The following is a 25812-nucleotide window of genomic DNA, read 5'->3' on the forward strand; positions in this document are numbered from 1 at the left end:
AGCCTCTTATACGAACGGACGGAATAAAGAGGCGATTCTATTTTTCTTATTTTTTTAATGGATAAAACACAAAAACACATACTTTTATCATTTTATTGTATATTTTTCATTTTCTTAATAATATTTTTCTAGCTAAATTATAGATTTCAGTTCATTTATATATGTGAAATGATGGATGCCAACGATATTATCCATTGGATCAAGGTTGTCAAGATATGAATTCCATATACGGTCGTTTTCGTTTTACAATATCATAATTGTAAATATCATAATTGTAAGATTGAATTAAAATCATAAGATCCTATAAAAACACTTTCAAACATATATAAAAAAAATCAATAAACCCATTTTTAACATTATATAGTTTAAAACATGAAAAATACACCCTCAATACATCATTATTTAGACTTGATAATTTCATGTGATCTTACTATATGATTTGAGTATGATTATATTATAATTAAATGTTGCATCTACAAATCTATTTTGAAATGATTATATTTATTGGAAAACTATTGTTTTGAACTAAAAATTATTTTGAGCATGCATTTAGATAGAATTGGTTAACTTGTTTTGTTTTGAGCACCATACTTGTGCATTCAGATATTATGACGGGTTGACTTGTGTATGACCATCTCTATGATCCCTAAGCTTGTTTTTCTTTATCAAAATTATGCTTTGTGAGTAGCATTATGGTAGGCTCTCACAGGCGCGGAACATAAGCGATAGAAAAGGAGGGGTCGAATCTTAATAGGAGAGTGATAGAAAATTAAACATATACCTAATATTCTAATAAATTTAAAAATATATAAAAAGGATATATATATATATATATATATATATATATATATATATATATATATATATCCTTTTTATATATTTTTAAATCCTAATAGGAATAATACACGTAACTTTGTTAATATAAATTATAAAAAGAAAGCAACTATGTTAGAGAAGAATAATATATTACACTTAAATAATGAAAATAAAAAAGTATAAATAACATTAGTACAAAATAATACTTACAGAAAACGTATAACAATAAATAAATGAAATCAATTGATTTGAGTTGTATGCGAGACATGATTTATTTATTTTATTAGTATTACCAAATCCATTATAAAAAATATATAAAAAGGGTATAAAAGAGAGACAAGTCATATACGTCATAAAGTCTTAGGTCATAGACTCACAGTAACTTTAATCTGACATTGTGTATAAGGCTATGGAGAGTGGTCACACCCATCCCACCGGAAAAGTGTTGCCACTTATGCGACACGTCAGCTTCACACCCAACCCACCACCAACCCACTAAACCTTGGAAATGGTCACCACTAACAATATTTATTTTTTTATTTTTTTTAATTTTAAAACATTAGATTAAATTAAAAAAAAAACATTATTATAAACTTAAGTAATCATTTTACTAATTAAAAAATCAAATAAACATATTATTAATTTTTAAAATTAAATAAACATATAGTTAAGGGTTTAACATAATTCAAATAAAAGTGAAAGGGTATAATAAGATTAAATGCCAGAATCTCAGGGACCAAATAGGTAATTTGAATTAAATCATATAAAATGTGCATCCGGTTGTCTTCTTCACCCGATTTCTCTGTAAAACGGGTCCATTCCTTTCTTCTTCTTCTTCTTTTTTCTAATTCGATGGATTAAAAGCAAAACCACCGGAAATAGGGGGCAAAAAAAAGCAACCAACCAATAGGAAGCTCCGTCTTCTTCCGTCTTCCGATCCACGCCACACCAAGAACACCGGTCCTTGGGGCGGTGTTCACGCATCTTCAGGCATGCCACATCAGCATCACGCATCTTCATAGACGCCCACTCCGGGTAGCCTAATCAAAGCACAACCAATGACAAAAAGAAAATACATATACACAACCCAAATCTAATTCGCAAAAGCAAAATTAATATATTATCACAAATGAAGAAGAAGAAGAATGCATACCTATCTCAGCGGCGATGGGGGGTGAGGCAAGGTGACAAGAAGGCTGAGATTGGCGAGCATGGTTGCTCTTCCACTGCTATCGTTGTTTGTTTCTCCGGTGGAAGGGATGATTCTCTCATTGTATCTCACTTGGTTTTCTTTTAATTTTTTGAAGATTATTTATTTACTTTTGGCAATGTAATCTTTTTATTTTCTGTAACTTCTCTTCTCCTATTTTTCTTCCTATTTTATCTCCTTAATGGTAAGTGATTGTTGTTTGCTTGTTTATGTTTGTCAACAGAAAATACATTTTAATTCTTAGATTAATAATTTTAAAATTCGATTCATTGATACGCTTATCTTCTCCTCTTAACCTTTTGCAAATCAGGACGGCCATAACATTAGTAATTACCTAAAAATCGTGAGGGCCCAACATTAGCATTTACCATAAACTAGGAAGGTAATTTGTATTTTTTTTTTTTTTTTGGTATTAGAAAGCAAAAAAAAACAGGCGGGGGGGGGGGGGGGGGGGGGGGCATGGCCCCTCCTGGCCCCTAAAGGGATCCGCCCCTGGGCTCTCATATGCAAATATGGTCTTTCTAACTCCCATATGATCTAGTCTACTAGTACCTAGCTTTAGACTTATGCAAAACTTGTGTGGTTTTATTATGTGCTAACTATACATGAACCCGGAGTCCATACCATTGTTTTGAGTTTGCACATGAGATTAACTTGGGTTGTTTAAGTAGTTGTGTATGTATCGCATACTTCTTACTAAATGTTTAAAGCTTATGATGTTGTTTTATGACATAAATGTAACACCCATAAAGAAATCATGCTAAATTTAAAACTTTTCAAAACATTTAAAATCAGCAGTTATTACAAATTTGTTTTCAAAATAGTCTAATATCAGAGTTCATCCTAGAAACATAAATAAAACATGAGGGGTTGTACGATCACGCCTTCGCCCGCGATCCTCTGATGTACCTGAAACAATAAACTGAAACTGTAAGCCCACGGCTTAGTGAGTTACCCCCAAAATACCCATACATACAACCATACACATAAAATAACAAACAACATACTATGGGTCCAATCATCCATCGGGATGGAATACCCCAAGCCCTCAACCATCGGGTTGCAATGCCAACATACCATGAGTCCAATCATCCTCGGGATGGAATACTCTCGGCCCACAACCATCGGGTTGGAATGCCCACACACAATACATATATATTAGATACTATAGGTCCAATCATCCATAGGGATGGAATACCTCAGGCCCCTCAACCATCGGGTTGGAATGCCAACATACTATGAGTCCAATCATCCTCGAGATGGAATACTCTCGGCCCACAACCATCGGGTTGGAATGCCCCCATAACCAATTAAACATGTGCATCTATATCAGATAATCATATAACAGTCTATAAAGACAACATGCTAGGGTCCTATCATCCTCAGGATAGAATACCCTCCACTACCAATCAAACATGTGCACATATAACAGGCAACTACATAACATTCCACATGCAGTCAAACCGACCTACAGATCACTAAGCATATTCATCCTAAGATCCTTTAAACCATGTAAACTAGCATGTAACATATCACACTAGCATATAACCATCCTATCTACCAAGATACCGAACTAATAGATCATACTAGTAACAAACCCAAATAACAAATCCAAGGGTCGGCCTTGGTACCTTAGACCCTTGGGTACAGTGAGGACAACTCACCTTGCACGCCGATCTTAACTGAAGAAACGAGCTCTCGAACCGCTATCTCACTCCTGGAAATCCCGAACTATAACATAAAAAATACCAAGTCGTTACACAACATAACAATCTTGACTAGGGTCCACACAATCCATCATGTCCATTCCTTTTATTGGGCGAAGGCCCAATGCCAATTCCCTAACCTTGAAAGCCCTTAAGCAAAACCCATTATTGGCCCAATTTACCAAATTCGGCCCAACTCCCTAATTGGGCCTTACTCCAAGATCCCTTATCAAAGCTTGTCCCAAAACATTATATTCATAAAGTACAGCAAAGGCCCAAATCCAACTAGTCCATAAACAACCCAACAACTGAAGCCCAATTGTCAAAGGCCCAACAGAGGGCGTACGCGGGGCGTACTCGTCCAGATGTTGACCACCATCAGGGTGGTTGACCAAGTACGTTAGGTTTCACCAAAACCATAATAAGTGCTTAATGGCTTAAGCACTTAAGCCCAAACTCCAGATCCTGTGACCAAATGTGCCTAGGACTCATAAAGTCTCAAACTTTATCACTTTGGACATCCAAAAAGCTTTTAATCCAAGGTCTTAATCCATTAAGGCCATTCTATTACATGTATGGGACATCTTAAGCCATTGGGATCTCATTATTATCACTTGAGACCCCTTCAAGGTCCAAGAAGGACAACTTATCTCGTCCAAAATGCATCATGCACCACATTAGGGTTTTTGGGACAAGAAATGGTTCCATAATGCTAGAAAAGCTAGATCTATGACTTATAAGTATAAAGTTTGAAACTTTTTACATCCTGTAGCTTCTAGGGCACAACACAATCTCATATCTACAAGCCAATCTCCTTCTTTAACTATTTGTTGCAATGGCTTCCTCTTCAAGAGCTCGAAATACCCACCAAATCACTCTCACACACAAGAACTAGGGTTTGGGGACATTTTTGGAAGATGGAGGCTGAGAAGGAGGAGAGAAAATGAGCCATAAGGATGTTTATATAGCCCCCAACCCGAGATATTAGGGTTTCCTTTTGCTATGGCCTATGAGTACGCCCAACGTACACAAGTTTACGCCCAACGTACTAGGGCGCGCCCTAGTACGCTCAACGTACCCTTATGCACGCGCATCGTACTCCTCCTGGTCCCTAAATTACAATTTAGCCCTTAGGCTCTTCATGGCTTTACCAAAGGTTGTAGAAATCGCTCGACGTAGGCTAATCGGTGGACTGGGGTCAAGGGATTAATCCGCTAGGCGGAGATTAATTGGGGACCATTAATTATTAAAAAATTAAGAAATATAACAATAATCTTAAGATTTTAACATTAAATATAACACTAATACATATATCATTAATAAATATATCATTATAAATGATAACTTGTTTTGATTCCTTTTTGCTTTGACTTTGAAGACTCTTGTGATGTTAACGATGACCTCACTCTCACATCCCTTCATATGTTGATTGCTCTCCTGTTAAACAATTAATTAAGCCAACAATATTGAAGAATGGATGAATCAACAATGTAAGAAATGTAATTTGTATAATATGTATTAATATATGAGAAAGGGGGATTGATTACCTGATGCCTCTAATGACAGCTAAATATGGTATTCTTATCTTTCCATCTACTGGTTCGGTTTCTTGTGCAAGCTGTTCCCAGTAGTTTTCTATAACACTTCCATCAACATTCACCTTGTATCCAACCCCCATTCGGTACCTTATATCATAGGCTGCAACTAAAAAAGTAAATCCAAGCATTGTATGACCAAAATCACTAACATTTCAGCTCCTATGAATGTTGTTAGACCATCAAATCATTATATGAACAAAATCACTGAAATTTCTCTTAAGCATTTACACAAACACTTGGCATGCTAATTATCAAACAACCATATCATCTATATCACTGAAATTTCTATTAAGCATTGTATGACCAAAATCACTGAAATCGTAATTCCCAGTGATCAAACAATGAATCAAGTGTATATGAAACAAATTCCAAAGAATCGGGTTTGTGTAAAATCATTCTTTGGGTTCTTCACAAGTACATTAAGCTAATTTTACCAATTTGAGTCGATAGAGGATCGATTTTACCAACAAAACACACCCTACCAGCTAATTTGAGTAGAGATTGAAGAACAAACCTTCGTACACCAAAAACAAATTCAGACTAGTTTCGTGTTGATGGGATTTCTGTCACCTGTTCCAACCGTCACTTGCAACCTCGTTAATCTGAGTTGTCGAGGTTCGTTTATACGATATCGGAGGTAGCAAGGTTCGTTTACACATCGTCGGAGGTAGCGTCTCCGAAGAACGAGATAAGTAGGGAAGAACGAGATGCAAAGTAGAGATATGAAACAATTATAAGTTTATCCCACATCGCTGGTGGGAGCATCTTGTAGTGGCAAAATTATTCTATAAAAGGAGGTTGTATCTCTTAGAAAACCAAACCAGGTAGTGTTAGTGAGCTGGCTCCTTTGAGCTGGCGGGTTTCTTATATTTAATTGGTCCGATTAGGTGTCCGAATTGGTCCAATTTAGTCCGATTTGGATTGAATTGGACCGGTTTTGATCGATATTGACCAGAGCCGATTAATTAACCCTCTAACACCTATTCGTAGGCGGTTGGAGGCCGCCAAACGTCTAGGCGCCGATTAATCGGCCGCCTAGACCGATTTTTACAACACTGACTTTATCTTTCCATGCCCAGGGACTACAAATGACAAAACTTGGGATGTTACAATAAATTTGAATGTTATTCTCAAATGTTTAAATATAAGTTTGTAAGTTGGATGGTTTTTGAATAATCCATGAAAATATTGGTGGCATAACTTTAAAAGAAGTGGTACAATCGGCATTATACAAAGTAGATGAAGGAAAATTTGAGGACGCGGGATAAACACGAAAGTTTAGAAAACGAATGGGTAAAAACAACATCTTACAAAGCTGAAGGTGGAAGGGTTGAAATTGACATTTTAAAAAGTAAAGGGATGGAAAATATCATTTTATAGAAAACGAATGGGGTAAAAGTGACATCTTACAAATTTGAAGGTGGAGGGGGTCAAAGTGATATTTTAAAAAGTAAAGGGATGGAAAATATAATTTAAAAAATAGAGGGTTTTCAAGTGACATATATACAAAGTTGGGAGATTGAAGTAGCAATTTACGCATTGATATAGTTGTTGTATATTGTGCATTAGTTGGTTGTACTGTTACCTATACAAATTTTGTATATATTTATAATTCTCATACATAATGGATTATTGTGAACCAAAATAACTAGTGATGAATTTATATATCTTGTTTGACAATATTTCATGAGAAATATTAATCTTTGACACGCTTTCACCTGAAAGATTGTCAAAACAATAAATAAAAAAACATTAATGCTTTTCAGCATTTTCGGAATCATACCTATCTAGAGCCTCCTGGATATTACATATGACTAGCCATATCTTTGTGCATGGTCGTATGGTGGATGAGACGATATGTTGTCCAAAATACAATTCCAACAACTAATTGATGAAGAGTGTTGAGAAATCGATCGGTTAAGACCTCTATCCACTGTTGTGGGTGGTAGTCCGTTAACCTAAAAACACCATGTCATAATCTCATAGACATAAATAACTCATTCGTTGACTCCATTTCTATTGTTTTGGTACTCTCACGACCACATAAAACATGTAAATTTTTTTTGCCAAAATTTAACATTAGTAAAAGATATAAAAGTTTTTCGAAAATATTATCAGTTTTTAACTTGTTTGTTATTTTCGAGCTTATTCATGATTTTCGAACTTTGTCAAGTGTTTTGAAGATAGAATGTTCATGATTTTTAGAACAAAACAAATAATAACATATTTCTTTTAGTGCAAAATGATTGCGAACAAGAAATTTCATAGATTTTTTTATATGTTTGGTACATGTAGGGATGAGCAAAAGGACCGAACCGGCCCGAACCGGACCGGAACCGGGAACCGGCGTCGGCCAAAATCAAGAACCGAACCGGCCCGGCGGTTCTACCGGTCCCCGGTTCCTACCGGTTCTTGTCATGTCTTCAAATGTTGGAACCGGTCCTCGAAAAATAGCATCATACGGTTTCGGTTTTTACCGGTTCTACCGGTTCCGATTATATCGGTTCCGGTTCCTACCGGTTCCCGGTTCCAAAAATCCACAAAAATAACATCCCGGTCCCGGCCCGACCGGTTCCATCGGGTTCCGATTCCGGTACCGGTTCCGGCCGATTCCCCGGTCCATATGCTCATCCCTAGGTACATGTTCTTCGGAAAAAAAATAATACCCAAGGATTTTCGAAAATCAATTAGATGACATCAATTTGAAAAAAAGAAAACACATTTTTGAAATTCCCTATATATAAAATATGAGCCTATGTTGTACACTAAAAAATGGTACAACATTTTCAAATATCTCTGTTTTGATCATAAGCTGATAATTTCAGAAATATTGGTTATTATAAGGGAGAGTATTTTTTTATGGTATATGGGATCCATACATCTAAAATGTATGCGTCACTAGTAATCTTAACTATAAAAGCTAAAATGTATGTGTGACTTCTAATCTTAACTATAAAAATGTGTTTGTAATTTGTAGCTGATTTGGTCTATTTGGTGTAGATAATTGTTTATTACAGGGGTGAGTATGTTTCGATTTTTGATTAAAACCGAAACCGAACCAATAGTTTCGGTTTTTTTATTTTAGAGAAATCAAACCATCGGTTTTTTTTTTTTGTTTCGATTTTTTTTATCGGTTTTTCGGTTTTATATTTTGGTTTTAGGTTTCTTTTCCCTTAATACATAACATAGATACAACTTTTGAGGGGCATCAACAAATACTCCCCTACATGTTTATGATATATTCGAAACCCTACATGTTTATGATATATTCGAAAAAACTTTTAATTTATGACGAAACATCTTTCATATTTTAGAACGACTCACAAGACAACCTTGCAAGCTGTGTACATTTCTTATAATTTCTTTCATTTTTACTTATTTATAACCTCGACAAAAATGAGACACTTTTATGCAAGTATTACACAACATACATTCAATTTTTATACTTATAATATGCTTATGAATATTTTATTAAAGTATAATATAAAAATAATTTGGATATTATAAATACTTTAATGCATGAAGTCGAAGGGATGTTTTCTAAAAACATCGTTGTAATTTTTTGAAGAACATCATAGTAACATTTTTATGAAAAACATCACAATCAAATCCGTCGGAGTAACTAAAACATATATATTTGGTAGTTCGGTTCGGTTCATTTTTTTTTTTTGAAATAACCATACTGAACTGAAAAAAATCGGTTTCTATAAATAGCAAAAACCAAACCGTTGGTTTTTCAAATGGTTCAAATTTTCGGTTTCGGTTATTTTGCACACCCCTAGTTTATTAGGTCAAAATCAGATGCAGCTGGAAGTTGAGGGACTTGAGAGACTCTCTTTGTAGCTGGAGGACTAAAGTGAAAAAGATGGAAGCTCAAGGTGTAGACCGGAAGATTAGTCGAGCATAAAATTATATGTTAATATTTTGGTATCAGCTTCATTATTATGAAATTATTTTCGAGAGAGATACGCTTTTCGTTTACATAGATACAGAGAGATACTCTGATCGTTCTTGTATGTATTCCAGGGTGTTTTTTGTTCTGTAATGGTTGATGGATTGGTTGTCTTATTCAAAAAGTAGTTTTTTTTTTTTTTTTCTTTTAAACATTTTTTTTAACATTGCTTTATAATTAATAGTTTTAGTATCTACATATTAAATATTTTTTTTTATCAAAATCATATTTTAAATATTTTAAAATCTACATGCGTGTCATGCGTGGCTCCAGTGGAAAGTGACTTCAGAGTCATATGACCAAATTGTTGCCGTTATCATTAGGTTTTGAGTCTCGTGACTCCTCAACACTATCTATTGTCCTCATCTGTTATAGTAAAACAAACAAACAAAATTCATCGATTTTTTCAGTTTTTTTCAAGTTGTATCATACAAGAATTTAATCTATATAATTTAACTTTCAAATTTAAAATTAAATATTAATTACTCTCTTGAATTTTACGAAAAAACCCCCTTATAACTTTTTATATAGAATCAAACTTTATAAAATCAAAATTCATATATTTTGGTTTGAATTACTAACAAAGTATAAACAATTAAACTCCGAAATAAACCAAAATCAAGTTAACTATTGTAATCAAAATCAAACAAATACAATTAGCCTCATTCATAACAAGACCCTACATGATATACACAGTTACACACCAAAAACTGGACACGAATTGGGTTAAATAAATCAACAAAAAACCAAATAATAACAATAAAAAACATACTAAAATCATACACCCTCAATTACTACTCACATTATACGCGATTTTAACCACCACAGACAAATGAATATTCACGACATGACTCCTATCACCAAAAAGCCCAATTCTTCCAAAACTCGCAACACTGCTATTCATGGTTGAATTCAACAAGACAGTCAACACCTGTTTTTCACCACCACCAATGCTAAAATGAGCCGGGGTGACCTTCATAGAAACCCCATAAGGAGCATTCCAACCCACACTATAAGACTCATTCATCCCACCAACATTAGTCACGGTTCTTTGGACCACTCGAGACTGGTTCAGTGCTGCAAGTGTGATGGAAGGTAAGTTCAGGTCAACACCGGTCAACACCGTTGTTGTGGGCCCACATGTGGTCCCTGTGTAGTTTAGCACCACGGCTTCTGACCCATTTATGCCACATAGGAATGACATGTAGTCTTCATACCCTGCAAAAAGTGCAATTAAGTAATTAATTCAATTTAGGAAAAGACGATGATGATGATGATGATGGTGATGATACCTAAATCAAGAATGAGTCCAGGATCTAATGCTGCGGTTGCATTTACAAAACCACTTCCCATATCAAAGGGAGTTGCGGGAGACTGGTTTAAATCAGGGTTAGCATACGCACGTTGTGCCATTATGGGCCCACCATCTTTATCCCGTAGAGAAGCGGTAGTTGATAACGCGGACCCGATTGCTGAAGGGGTAAAATGGGGAAACTTTTGTTTAATTAATGCAGCCAGCCCTGCTATATGAGGAGCCGCCATACTCGTTCCCGACATCATCGCAAAATCCTCACCTTAAAAACATCAAATCAACATCACTCAGTATGAGGAAGGTATTTACGTCTTTTTTTTTTTCAGATAGGACAAAAGATTGCAGCTTTTGTCCCACTAACATCAGTACCGGTACCAGTATTGGTCAAACTAAACACAGTACAACCTGTTCTGTTCTGTCCTGATTACAGATAAAATAACTATTACCGAGGAATTCAACTGAATCAGTGCCACCGGAACTCCAAGCAGCCCAAATGGAATTTCCAGGAGCAACAAGATTTGGTTTTAATATATCAGCATCTTGAAGGAAATTATCTTCTGGATCTGGACCTCTAGCAGAATAATACATTATTTTTGGAGCACTGTTACTGAAATTTGCTTCAACTCCACCTACAATGCATGCAACACCTCCAAATTTTACTATCTTTCTTGAAACTGGATCTCTCTCTAACGTAGAATTATAGTACTGAAGTAAGATCTGTAAATAAAAAAAAAAAATTAAACTAGAATGTTTATATGTGTATTAAAAGTGGTGAAATGGTGAAATTGCAAATGACCTTGGAATCATTGGAGGATGGAATTATGATTCCAGGGAGACTCATTGGAACAGGATTGAGTTGAAATCCAATGATGAAAGGATCCATGGAGAATACAACTCCAGCTGCACTCAGATTTCTAGCTGTTTGAACAGCGTTGTTTATGGTAGATTGTCCAAGAACGAATTTGATGGAGTAGCTACAGATTAAGAGGTTTCCTTGGATAATTGTCTGATTCAAGCTACTTGAATCTTGGCATTCGTTCACGTATTCATCTGTTGGTGTTTCTGAATCATTCAGTGCGTCTGTTGCAGAAACTAAAGTGTAATCTTCATCTGTTCCAGCTGTGCACAAAGAGGAGAGATGTTACAACTTGATTAACAAAACTAAAATACAAGAAATAAAATTATTAAACAAACATACGTGCAAGTCCGACTCCTTGAATGGTGATGTTATTCCCAAGAAGAATGGAATTGCTATACTTGCGATCATGTGCAGCTGCACCCACCGTAAAGATCCATGGACTAAAGGAAGAAACACTCTTGGGTGAAGGTCCGGTGTTACCCGCAGCTTGTACAACAAAAATACCCTTTTTATACGCTGATAGCAACGCCATGTCTATTGGATTAAAAAATGTTGCAATTCCAGGTGGACGTCTGTTAGGTGTTATTGATAAACTTATAACATCCACTCCATCTTGAGCTGCCTATAAAAAAAATAAAAAATATCAAATCTCAATTATTAAATTACATCATAAAAAGTCTCATTTAATGTTTTACCTGATCAATGGCAGCAACAACATCAGCAGCAAAGCCACCGAAGCTTTTGTACAATGCTTTGTAAACAGCAATGCTGAAAAACATAAAAGTTAATTGTTGACATTTCTAGCAGAAAATCAAAATTTTGGTTTGTTTTACTTACTGTGAACGAGGGGCCATTCCACTGGCATTCCCGAAATGATGCCCGGCTACAACAACTGGGATCCCATGGTTTCCCGCAGCAATAGACGCTGTGTGCCTGTGATTATATTTAGTACTTTATATTATTGTAAAAATTTAAATTAATAGATTTAAAAATATAAAATACAAAAAATACTCACGTCCCATGTCCATCTCCATCAAATGGTGAAGCATAATCTTGAGATGCATTAAAGATTCCTCTTGTGATAGCAGAAGCTGCAAAATGGCGGGCCCCAACAAGCTTCCGGTTGCATGACCCGGATGGGAAGTCCCGTGTCACCTCACAAACACCCGTGAAATGCTCGGGAACCGGATAGTTATTTTCTGATAACCCGTCAGCAAAACTCACATGGGTCGGGTCAATACCCGTGTCAATTAACCCGATTACAACCCCTTCGCCAGCTGTCTCATATCCACCTTCTTGTAACCATGCACCTTGAGGTAACCCTAGGAACTGTGGTGTATGTGTAGTTGCAGTTCTAACAGAGTAATCGGGTATCACATTTGCCACTTCTTTTCGACCGGATAACTTTTGTGCCTTTAATGGGTCATTGATAAAATAATTAATGTTTATGTTGTGATTTGATTTCATGAAGATTGTTTATTATAATTATATTTATACCTGTTGTGGAGTAACAAGAACAGCGAATCCGTTTATTAAGTAGTGATAGCTGTATAATTTGAGATATTTTTCTCCTTTTAGAACTCGCCTCAATAATGAATCATGAACTCTTGCAATTCGGGAACCATAACGATGGTGTTTGGTTGTGATGTTTCTGAAACTAAATTAGGAAGCAAAAGAAATTAATTAGGGTTGCTATTGACTATGATATTACATTTCTAAGAAATTAAATCAAACAAATAGAAAAGTTTATCATCAACATTCAACATCAATATTAAAGTTGAAAAGCAAATCACTTTGATCCCCACAGTCAAAGTGCATACTTTCATCAATTCACAATTTGACATGATCACTAATTCACTATCACCGCATAACTATTTTGTCATCATTAATGGTGGTAAAGTAGGAAGCACAAAAAAGAGACGACCTAAAATATTGCATACAAAATTTGTATACTTACTAAACTAGGGTTACTTTTAACCCTAACGGGTTAAAAATTTACTAATAAACTAGGAGTAACTTTGCACATTTTCATTTCGAATCTATCACTACCGAAGTACCAAATATGGATTAAAGACATTCTATGAAAAGGATAAGCTAAAAACGAATCATAACTACTACATTGAAGATGAATGAGAAATTAGTGACAAAATTGAGAAAACCCATATCAATTTCGTAATCAGAAATGACTAAAACGCGTAAATGAATCTTATCACCTTGGATTTTCGAGTGTATTTGCTCCTCCAGAAGTAGAAGCAGGGAACCTGAAAGGATGAGTCGTCTTCTTCGCTCTACTCGAATTGTGAAAAGAAGAAGGAGCTTGTTTGAGGGTAACCATGTATACACCTGCAGAGGTTCTATCCGTATCTTCCTGACATCGAATGCCGCTAATTAAAACCCCGAATAGCACCACCACCACGACTCGCACAATGCCCTCCATTCCCCTTTTTTTTTTGTTCCAATTTTGAAGCTGTTCACTTGGTCCGACAAAGCAGAAAAGCAGAACTGCACACTAGATGGAATTTAGCTTAGTTTGAAAAGTTCTGAGAAGAACCCAGTAGGAGTCCATGTATGAACAGGTGAAATTGGGGTAATGGCCATGAGAGTAGAGAGGAAGAAACAACCTTTTTTGATGTGTGTGTGAGAGAGAGGAGAGAAGAGAAAGGGAAATGGCGAGAAAGAATCTGCAAAAAAGAGCTTCTGTCTTGGGTGGTGTGCACATGAACGTTTTAATTTGTTTATTAGCAAAGAATTTATTTATGTAAAGCGGAAGCGGCTTAAATCATTAACATTTTGCTTTTGTTTTTATTTGACTGTTGCTTGATTTGAAGCCCACCACCACCGCACAACCAGTCACCACCTCCGTCCCACTCTTTTCTTCAAAGCATATACGCCAATCAAACGCCGTCGGCAACTTTATTTTGTATTACCTATTTTCTGGGGTATATGAAATTACATTTGTATTACTTATTTTCTAGGGTATATAGAATTAAATCATGTACCATTATTATCATTTAAGATTCTAATAATAAGTATTTTAAATCTTAATAACCAGTTTCAACGTTTAATAGAAACTTTTTTGGCTTTGGTTTTGATTATAAAATGTCACAAAAAGAAAATTGACTACCGGGCAAAAAGAATTTTTTTTGATTGAATACAATTTTTTTTTAAGCTATACCAGTGTTACGATTAGACATGTATTTAAAGGCCTATCAAGAGAAAATATTTATAAACCCACAAAGATTTCTTTCCCACAAAATGTAAAATACAAAAAAAACTACCAACTTGCAATTTCTTTATATACATAGAAATTTGAGCACTATTTATATACATATAAAAAGATTTCAAGTTTGCCATAATAGACATACATAAAATTTTATTTAGTTATGTTCGTTTTCCCTATGCACCTCACGCATAATATAAAGAAATAAGAAGTGTTATTTTTTGCCATTTTAAATTAATTTCTTCACAATTTGTATGGTTTGTATATTACCGATTACCGATAACTATCAGGGCATGAACAGTAACAATTCAGGTTCGCTTTACAGGTATTTTGTGTCATGAAACACATGTATGGCTTAATAGTTCGGTTTCCAGCCCTACCACTTCTTTTTTTATGCGCCGATAAAACAAATTAGAAGCCTCATATCCACCCCACCCAACATAAACCCAACCTGCCCAAGATCTTGACCCAAATATACCCCTCAACTTTTCATTTTTACACCTTTAGCCTAAGATTTAATTTTTCTTGCGAATTTTGTCCAATCTTTTTCTTATTTAATTTTTTCAGCTTTTTTTTTTTTTAAATTAAACTTAGTTTTTTTTTTTATTTACAAAATTACATTATACACAACTTCTTTTACTCATTATTGTACAATTTGGCTTTTTATGAATTCTTTATTACCTTTTATATAAATTTACCTTTTTAACATTTTTTAAGCATATGTTTTTGTGCATGGTTTTTTAAGATTTTTCTGTTTTTATAAATTAGTTTTTTTATATGTTTGTTTTCTATTTTGTTTATGTGACAACCCGAAGTTTGCTCCATCGCCGTAACCCGTTTCTCTCCACAAAATTCAGTTTTTTCGAATTGTTTCCGTTTAAGTTTTTAAATTAAGTCATTATTTTTTAGACTTTCATTATGACTTAATTGGTATCCAAATACGTTAGAAACTCATGAAAACATCCCAAACTATTATTTAGAAAATTTTTAGTTTTGACCATATCGGGTTACGACAACTTAATCGGGTGCGACCAAAAGCCTCGCTTAACATCAGTATCGGGTAGAATTTAACCGTGTCCCAAACTTTAACCATATATAAAGTTGAGAGAGCCTCAATTGAAGCCTTTTCCACTCTCTCTCTACTCTCTCTCCTCAATCCAAGTTCTAGGTTCCAAAATCATCAAATTCAAGCTCCAAATCTTTAAGGTAACTATCCTAGCTTATAGTATAACATCTTTAGCCTTCAATTTCGTGTTCAAATCATGGAATAGGACCATAAACATGTGTTTACGGCCCTGGAATAGCCTTAGGCCGTGAACACATGCAAATGGGGTTTTTGAGCCTTAAAACTCTTCCAAACCACATTTGGAGCTTAGATGTGACTTAGGGGCTTACCAAACTGGACTTAGAACACCTTGAACTCATCATTTACGGAGTAAACATGAGTTTACTGCCCAAGAACATGCTTGGGCCGTAAACACCCTTTCATGGGTAGTAAACTCCTTTTAAGGTGTTAAAATGCCACTTACACACCTCCTAAGTCTTGAACTAATATCTATAAGCAACCACAAACGAATTAGGAGCCTTAAACATGATGAAAACCACTCCTATAGGAGCTTACGACCGTAAACCCCCCAAGGATGGGTTCCTGGGCCGTAAACTCCTATAAATGGGTCAAATGGTGCCCTAATTCACCCCATGACTTGTAAAATGACTTAGAATCACGTGTGATTAACCTAGGACCACCAAAGCACGATAAGAATGGGTACATAAGAGTTTACGACCGTAAACTCCTATTTTACTGCCGTAAACTCCTCAAATGGTCCTTAGAATGTCCCAATTACTTTCCAATGCCCTAGAACCAAACCTAGCATCACCCCCTAAATGTTATAAGGCCATTTAGCACCCTAGAACACCCCACCATGATTTTACGGCCGTAACTCATGGGGAGTGGGTCATTAGGGCCGTAAACACTCTTGGGAGTTTACTCTTGAAGAGCAAACTCCATATTTATGCCCTATACGTCCGTAGATGTCACCCGGGTCACTCCAAACACTTGTAATGAAGTGTTTTCGCGTCTCGAAGTGTTTATCCATATTTGATTAGTGGTTCAGGGTCTAATTAGATACAAATGTGTATCTATTCATATAACATAGGAACCTCGCGCATTTTCAAGCCTCGAACTGACGTTTAGCATCCTAGCCGATACATTCCTCGTCTGGTGAGTTCATACCCCTACGTTTTCCATGTTTTCAATGTTTTCAGAGGGGGAATACAAGCAAAAGTACAAGGAAATCTTGTAGTCAAACTTATGATTTCATTTGATCTATTTCATATTTCATATGCTTTTAACACGGGAAACTGTATTAACAAATCGTTCAACTTGCAGAGTAAACTGTCATGTTATTTGTGAAACTCATTTTAAAATGTTATATTTTATATTTCACAAATGTATTTCCACATTATTACTGTTAAAGCATGAACCTTAGTACTTTAAGACGTCCTTGATAACACTCCCCTTAGATACGAGAGTGAAGGACCAATAACATTAAACTTAGAACTTTACCACTCCCCTAGTTATGAGAGTGGTGGAATATTAATATTAAACTTAGAACTTTAGACGAGTCCTTGATAACACTCCCCCTAGTTACGAGAGTGAAGGACTAATAAAATAGAATTTCCCGTTTTATTATCTTTTAATTCATTAATCTTAAGATTGGAGACACGTCCTTGTAACACTCCCCCTAGTTACGAGAGTGTAGGACTACCCCCGTAACCAGAATCTCTTGGAGGGAGAACGTGACTTGAGTGTATAGATCTATACGGGATTGACAACCCCGCACCTGGCTGCTAGCTACAGTCGAACCGAAAGGTTCAAGGGTGACAAAAGTCATAAAAAGATACTGGCCCCTGTTTCGAACCTTATCCAGTCTATAGTATGGTTATGGAACTTGCAATTTAGATTATAAATACTTTTATACTTACTTATTAGTTTTATATACGTGTTAAAACTAATGTACTTTTCAAGGATAAACAGGTTTTCAGGAAACATCACACGAACACATAAAGTATGGTAGACAGTTGTACATTACTTTCAGAAACAAATAACCAACTATAAACTTTTAAGGAAAATAAGGGTTTTTCCTGGGATAACAAACTGTACATAACCGGATCGTATAACAAACGGATAACTAAACTATACTTATAAGAAAATATGAGATTTTCTTGGATAACAAACTTTTTCGGAAAACCAAAGGAAACTTGTACATTTTCAGAAAACAAACCTCTTATGAACTCACCAGCTTTATGCTGATTTTCAAACTGCTTGTATTCTCAGGTTTACGTTAGACAGGTACCTCGCGATCTTTTGGAGAAGTCGGAGCGTATAGAAGACCTGTCTTAGTTTTGCTTCATATGATATATATGTACAACATATGCAACTCTTTGTTTTCAGACAATGTAAATGAATCTATGTAATGTAAAGTTTTGTGTTTACTATGCTTACTATGTACATTGGTTCCGATACTTCATGACGTCCTCCGCCCCGAAACGTTTCCGCCTTCGGTTTCGGGGTGTGACAGTTTACATATTTATTTTTATTTGTTTTCTTTATATAGTCTTTTTTTTGAAGCTGCAAATTATGTCTAACCTACTCCTAAATACCATCTATATCTCCTAAGAGACTTGAACACATGACCTTTCAATCGAAATAGTCATTCCTTACTGCTAGACCAAAAACCTTTTGGTTTTTTATATAGTCGTTTTACTAACCACAAGTGTCCTCTTACTTATAATTAAAGCAAATCTACTGTAAATCATATCTTTCTTATTTTATATATATATATATATATATATATATATATATATATATATATATATATATATTATTTTTCGTAACATCATCCAGGATTAGTTTGAGCAATTTTAGCATCTGCGATTTGATTTATTTAATTTCAATCCTATATAAAAAAATTCTAAAAAACTTACTGCCATGGAAATTACACAAGAAAGCCAAGTTGGTGTTATTCATATATATAAAATCATTTAGATGGGTTTTGTACAGTTAGCATATATTATACATAGATACACGAGTTTAAATTGTTATGGATAAATTTTAACCACCTAAATAATAAATACATAGGTCACTATTATATTGAAAGGTCAAATTATTTATCAGGTAAAAACATTTCACTTCTTCTTTTAGCTTATGCAACATAATAATTATTTATAAGAAATATGCAACCATAACATAGGACATTTTCTTTTAGACGATTGAGAATTGAATTTGAAGTCTCGAAGAAATCCAAAGAGGAAGTAATACACTTGTTCTCTCTTCGATTAATATGAGTGCTTCTCGTTGTTGGAGAGTCATCGTAATCTTAGATCTACAATTTTGACTCCAAACGATATTTAAATAAATATTGTATAATATAGATCCAAAATCACATTGTTATTTTTTCATTTAATTACTAGTTTACAACCCGTATGAACCACAGTTATACAATTAATTAAACTTTTATATAAAATATTATAATTATTAATCAACTATTGCAAATAAGTCATTTTAAATAAATTATTAATTAAAAGATCTATCAAAATTTTAAAGTTATTATAACTTCAAATTTAACATATAATTAGAAAATGTAAATTTAAACTTTGAAATGAGTTGCCTAATATATCTATATGAGGGAGGAAGGAGTCGTTCCCATTAAACCCATGAACCCACTGCCACATCAGCTTTTCTCTTTGATTTTTCTTCATCTTTCCGAACCCACAACACACATAAATCCTATATTTCTCAACCCACTCTATTAAAAAAAATATACAAAATAATCAAGGTAAAATCTTAATTAGCAATAGAGTTACTGCCGGTACCACTCCCTTTTCGGCGGGTTGTTTAATTGGTTTCATGAACCCACTTCATCCTCTCTCTCTCTACTTTATCTCTCTCATTTTCTCTTGTACCATATGTTTTAAGACTTGTACCTTAGTTGTTTAGTATTTTTTTTTAATTGAGTGGGTTGAATGGGTTGAAAAAGATAGGATTTCCGTGTGTTGTGGGTTCGGAAAAATGAAGAAAAATCAAAGAGAAAAGCTGATGTGGCAGTGGGTTCGGTGGGTTCAATGGGAACGACTCCCTCCTCCCTGATACATGACATAATATTAATGACGACTTGTAGGGATGAGCAAAAGGACCGAACCGGCCGGAACTGGCCCGAACCGGACCGGACCGGGGAACCGGCTTCGGCCAAAATCAAGACCCGAACCGGCCCAGCGGTTCTATCGGTTCCGGTTCTATCGGTTCCCGGTTCCTACCGGTTCTTGTCATGTCTTCAAATGTTGGAACCGCTCCTTAAAAAATAGCATCATACGGTTCCGGTTTTTGCCGGTTCTACCAGTTCCGGTTAAATCGGTTCCGGTTCCCACCGGTTCCCGGTTCCAAAAATCCACAAAAATAACGTACCGGTCCCGGCCCGACCGGTTCCATCGGGTTCCGGTTCCGGTGCCGGTTCCGGTTCCCCGGTCCATATGCTCATCCCTAACGACTTGTATTAGAGTGACATTTGACAAAAGAAAATTAATACTATTTATTTATTAAAATAAGAATAGAGAAATTTTCATAGTTTCCGCTGTATTGCATGGACCCTAATCACAAAACAATATACAATATAAGCTTGCCGGTGTGGGAGACATATAACTGAATACCAAGATCAAGAGTACCACAAATATTCGGTAAAATGCATTTGAGAGCCCTAAATGATAAATGAATTTTGTAATAAAATTAATCAATATACATGCTCTTCTATTTAATCCTACAAGAGAATACTCCACAATATGTTAAACAATATATATTTGCTTACAAAAATTTATAACTCACATATTCAGCTTTTTTTTATAAAAATATAATAAATGAAAAAGTAATAAGAGTATGTATGAGGGTAAATTCACACTTTTAGCCCAAAAAGAATCGAACTTCACCTTTTGACATTCTCATCATTGAAGAAACACTAAGATCATCCTCCCCTCTTTTATGTCGACCATATGCCTCTTTTAAATAGAATAATCTTTTTTCTTACTTACATATTAAAGTCATTTCAATACTTTATGAAATAGTTAATGCATAGAATAACAATGTATTTAAATTAAATTCTATTTTTGACAAATGCATTACAATTCTCGTCCACATTTTGCCAAGACCAACCATCAATCCATCACAAATGATTTACATAAAAAAAAATATTAAAACACAAAAAAAAAAAAACATCATATCATCAATATACAAATATTCAAAACCACACCTTACATAAAACAACAAAAACACATCACCTAAATATAACATAAATCACCAAAAAAAAAAAAAATACTATTGGGTAAGAGGAACACATTCGAGCTCGATTTGTAAGATACCCTTCTCAACATTTTGAAGTTTAAGAGCAATCTCTTGCTTCACAGTGCCTTTCGCGAGTGTGATAACTCCATCTTTCACAACCGTGTTCTCCAAACTTGCTACCCACTTTCCTTGAGTTGATGAGTCATTAACATCCGAATTCTCAGATGCTTTTGCAGCTGACACCAATGGTTGAATATCAATCTCAGCATCACCCATGAAATCATCCGCCTTCAATGTATCCCGATCATACACAGTCTACAACATCATGTAGATGTAGATGTAACTTCCTCAATACACAAACTTTTATGAATTTGTTTTTACATAAAAACGTAATTTTTTTTTTAACTTACTAATCTTAAAGGAGGCATGTTGCTTGGGATCGATAACATTAGTTTTTCATTCCATACAGGATTAAGGCTGCTCTTTATAACACGTGTCTTCACAGACTGCGTCGTTTTTATAGATTTTAACTATTTTTAGACTGCAATTGTGTTATGACAAAATTAACAAGTCAGAGGCTTACTTGGTTTCCTAGTGAGAGGATGACATAAGGATCACTAGTCATCATATCGCGAACAGCTAGATTGGTGCCTTTGACCACGTTGACTTTTATCAATCCAATAAATTCAACCATACCTGCCTATATACACAAAATATCAGACATATATATATATATATATATATATATATATATATATATATATATATATATATATATATATACAAAAAACACAAAGAAATTAGTAATTACCATTGAGTTGCTTGTCTTAGGAGGTGGCTTGTGTTCATTGTCTTTCTTTTTCCAGCTGTTGCGAAAGGCATGGCTAATACTTGGCATAAGGACACTGTTTGAGTGCTTCTTGTCCATTGTAGCAGTATTTGTGGAAGAAGACTCCATGGATGATGATGATGATGGACATGGAGATGCACGATCGCATATTTGTTTATCGGAGTTCAAAAATTGTTGCACTTCGTATTTTCTCCTGAATACGCAATTAAATAATTATTTAAAGTAAAAGATTAATTAATTAATTAATTAATTACCTGATGAAGTCGAGGCGCTCGTCTATACAAGAATCTGATTTTGGTTTTTTACAGTTGTCGGGAATGCAAGCTTCATATTTGGAATTCACCATTGAATTCCCGCCACTTTTTATTACATCATTGACTTCTTCATGTGTCCACTCGTCTAGATTCACTGATAACACCTGTGTGTGGAGTCGACTTCATTGTAAATATTTGGTATATAATTGATGTTGTAAGTTGAGAAAGTTGAGAAATTAAGAAACGGTGAATTACTTTTGATATATGAACCCCAAGGCTTCTATGTGCTCCTGAACACTTGATGCATATAAATGCTCCGAAACTTACAGATCTGGAAACCCAAACATGGAGTTTATGAAGAAAGAGGAGAGGATTTATTTGAAGTGAAATTACAAGCATATGAAAATTAGGACTTACACCCATTTTGGATCTGGAGTTCCACAATCTGCACAGCACATATTACCCGATTCAGATATAAATTCTGCCAGCTTTTGTTTCGCACCTAATCAGTGAAAATCAAATTGCATCAGGAACAATCAACTAGCTAATTAATAAAAAATCTCATTATCATTATATATAACTTACTGTAAACCACAAGACATGTATGTCATTTACAACAAATAGGTATAAGCATGAGATCTAATTTTGTACCCATTACATAAAAGATTGTGCATTTCTCAAGATATGATACCAATTTGGCAGATGAAAACAGTTGTATGCAAATAATGAGTTTTGAAGAAGGAAATCACACATACTGTCATATCGAATCTGTCCAAACAAGCAGCTCCACTTTTCTCTATTTTCTAAACATAAGAGGTCATAGAGGGAAGATCCTGAGATGATAATCAATTAATCATAGAACTTCATATCATATTCAGTTATATAAGTATAATTTGGCATTGAGGAATGCTACATATAGCAGTAGTAACTTTTGAATAACATCACAAAAAGAAAAAGCTGTCAAACAATCATAGAGGTTAATGTGATTGTGAGAACTGAAATATGCTCTGTTCTACATCAATAAAAAAAAAAACACGACTTCTTTAGAAATAGCGTATTTTGAATGTATGAGGTTTGCCAACATCCATTACATAAAATTAAGCATGACATAACCCAAAAATTCGTTTTCATAGTCTGGAAAAGCACCATGGAGGACTCGATCATACCTGATACATTGTTGCAATCTGTTTTCTTCTGCGTCGTAGACATTTTGCGCCTCAGAAACCGAAATACAGCAACGAATAATCAAACTTTAGATGCATCCGCATTTTCCTCTGCCTTATAATACATCTTAATTTCCGAAAGTTTACCAACACCAATCACATAAATTAAGCATTTCATAACCCCTAGCATCATATAAACCATAGTCTGCGAAAGGGACTCGATCATTACCTGATACATTGTCGAAATCCGTTTTCATATGCGTCGTGGACATTTGTGCTTCAGAAATTGAAATGCGGCAACGAATTATCAAAGTTTATACGCAACTCCTGCGTTTTCATGTGTCAGATATTCAAAATCGAAAATTTAAAGCCGTCTCCTTGTGCTTGTCGTTGGGAATGAGAGAGAATGAGAGAGGGTTCTTGCGGAACGAACAGCATACACAACAACGATTATAACAGACCTTGTAAATTACAGATGTAGTCCTTGATATTTGACAAACTGCTGCTTTGGTCTTTAATAAATGTTTTGTTTTTTTAGAGCATTTTAACTTTTTATAATATTTTTTGCTATTTGAGAACCTATACAAAACGTGTTTTTTTTTTTTTTTTTTTTTTTTTTTTTTTTTTTTTTTTTTGGAAATTTAGGTTTTCTTAAAGATCATTCGAACATTACAAGAGCATTCTTGATACCAGCTTTTCATATATCTGTTAGATGTGAAACCCGTATATTACACGGGTTGATTTAAAAAAAGATTAAATATTAAAATGTAAACAAAAAACATTTTTTAATGTACAACTTTAAAATAACAAAAAAAGAAACGTATTTATTGCAATTTAATATCACACACACATATATAATACTTTAAAATTAAACGAGTCGAGCTCAAACTTGGCCAGGCTCGAGCTCGGATCGACTCGTTTATACCCCTAATTTTAAGTAACACATCTTTATGCAAGGTAAGTCTCATTGCTAATTAAAACGTTAGATTCAATAATAACTTTTGACTGCTTATAGATTTTAATATAAAAACAAAGTGTATGGTAAGTTTGTGTATATCTATCTATATATGTTTGTATGGTATGTTTCGTTTTTGTTTTCTTTTTTAGATAATATCTTTCTTTTTTCCTTTTCTTAGGTTGGAGATGGTTTGGTTTGAGAAAAGGAATCATTGTTTTAAATAGCAATGTATGCTATTGTACTTTGACTATTATGTACTATTATGTAGTAGTATTAGGTGTGAGACTCATGTATTACACGAGTTGATTTAAAAAAAAGATTAAACATTAAAGTATAGCAGAAAATATTTTGTAATGAACAACTTTAAAATAAAAAAGGAAAAACGTATATATTGCAATTTAGTATCATGTATATGATATTTAATATTTTACATATATAAGTATATGACTTTGATTTTAAAAATTAAAACAAACCAAAAACTGACAGGTGAATAATATTTATTTCGAAAATACCACAAAATGACAAGCATCAAAACTCATGAGAGATTGACATGTGGTAAAAAACCTTCATTTATTAAGGAAGATTTGAATAACTTTTTGATAGTTTTTTAGAACATCTATAGTGTATTGTTTTATAAAATTGTTAAATGATATTATACCAATCCGATTATCCGATCTTTGTTTGGTTGCCTGGGGTGGGGTATGCCCCTTCATTTATGTTTATTTCGGGGGCTCTCCTTCATCGGTCAATGTATTCTTACTTACCGAAAAGAAAGACTAGTTAGGTACCGTAGGTAGAGCATATTCCAACACTTAGGATAACCACTTGACATTGGCAAGCCTATCTACCCATTCTAAAAATATAAAATAATATTATGTTTAATATTGAAACATATGATTTAAAAATTATATTATAATATTATAAGTGATATATATATATATATATATATATATATATATATATATATATATATAGAGAGAGAGAGAGAGAGAGAGAGAGTTCCTTTAAGAATAATACACTTTTGACTTTTCAGATTTTAGCCACCAAACTTTTCTTGTTAGAAATAAAAACTTTGTTATGTAATTACTATTTACTTCTAAAATTACAAATTCATAATAACTTTTTTTTTGTTGTTGTGATTTTGATTGGTTTATCATGACATTCAAATATTGCAAATTTGGTATGGTGATGATTATACTTATGTAATATTTGTTAAGACCATCAAATTTCTACCAAATAAAACAATCTAACATGTTATACTGAACCAATAAAATTATTACAAATATGTTTATCAACTAACATGTTTAGTAACCAACATATTTTATCGGTAGTAACATATAGTTGAATAGTTATGACACATAAGTGATACAAAATTTTTAGTATCACAGTTTTATCGTACCAACTATATATATATATATATATATATATATATATATATATATATATATATAAATATATATCAAAGCACACTACCAAATGAATGTGAGAATTATCAGGTAACAACATGAAAGACCCACACTTTTGTATTTCTGAAAAACCCAAACTTTTATACTTGACAATATAGTTACTCCAAAACATGCTAC

General features: G+C 34.1%; 2 protein-coding genes across 4 annotated transcripts; both read right to left on the reverse strand.

Annotated features, from left to right (window-relative positions):
• Positions 1-9890: 9890 nt before the first annotated feature.
• On the reverse strand, positions 9891-14177 carry LOC145101492 (subtilisin-like protease SBT2.2). Its single transcript, XM_079038705.1, has 11 exons — positions 14075-14177; positions 13667-13955; positions 12951-13110; positions 12469-12866; positions 12291-12386; positions 12149-12221; positions 11793-12075; positions 11391-11713; positions 11041-11311; positions 10575-10856; positions 9891-10500 (listed from the first exon to the last, which is right to left on the reverse strand). Exons 2-11 carry the CDS (start codon positions 13888-13890, stop codon positions 10070-10072), a joined length of 2541 nt encoding a protein of 846 aa, XP_078894831.1. The 5' UTR covers positions 13891-13955; positions 14075-14177; the 3' UTR covers positions 9891-10069.
• Positions 14178-20810: 6633 nt separating this feature from the next.
• Positions 20811-23680, reverse strand: LOC145100100 (Calcium-dependent ARF-type GTPase activating protein family). Of its 3 annotated transcripts, XM_079037495.1 has the most exons (10): positions 23501-23680; positions 23275-23398; positions 22864-22941; positions 22526-22610; positions 22364-22439; positions 22109-22272; positions 21816-22047; positions 21588-21704; positions 21415-21510; positions 20811-21319 (listed from the first exon to the last, which is right to left on the reverse strand). In XM_079037495.1, the coding sequence occupies exons 2-10, from the start codon at positions 23315-23317 to the stop codon at positions 21038-21040; spliced, it is 1173 nt and encodes a 390-aa protein (XP_078893621.1). In that variant the 5' UTR covers positions 23318-23398; positions 23501-23680; the 3' UTR covers positions 20811-21037. The 3 variants fall into 3 exon arrangements, with proteins under 3 accessions (XP_078893621.1, XP_078893622.1, XP_078893623.1); XM_079037496.1 differs by lacking the exon at positions 22864-22941; XM_079037497.1 differs by lacking the exon at positions 21415-21510.
• Positions 23681-25812: the final 2132 nt, after the last annotated feature.

Source organism: Lactuca serriola, chromosome 4 (genome assembly GCF_051521515.1).
Source record: "Lactuca serriola cultivar US96UC23 chromosome 4, Lser_US96UC23_V15, whole genome shotgun sequence".
Taxonomy (NCBI): Eukaryota; Viridiplantae; Streptophyta; class Magnoliopsida; order Asterales; family Asteraceae; genus Lactuca; species Lactuca serriola.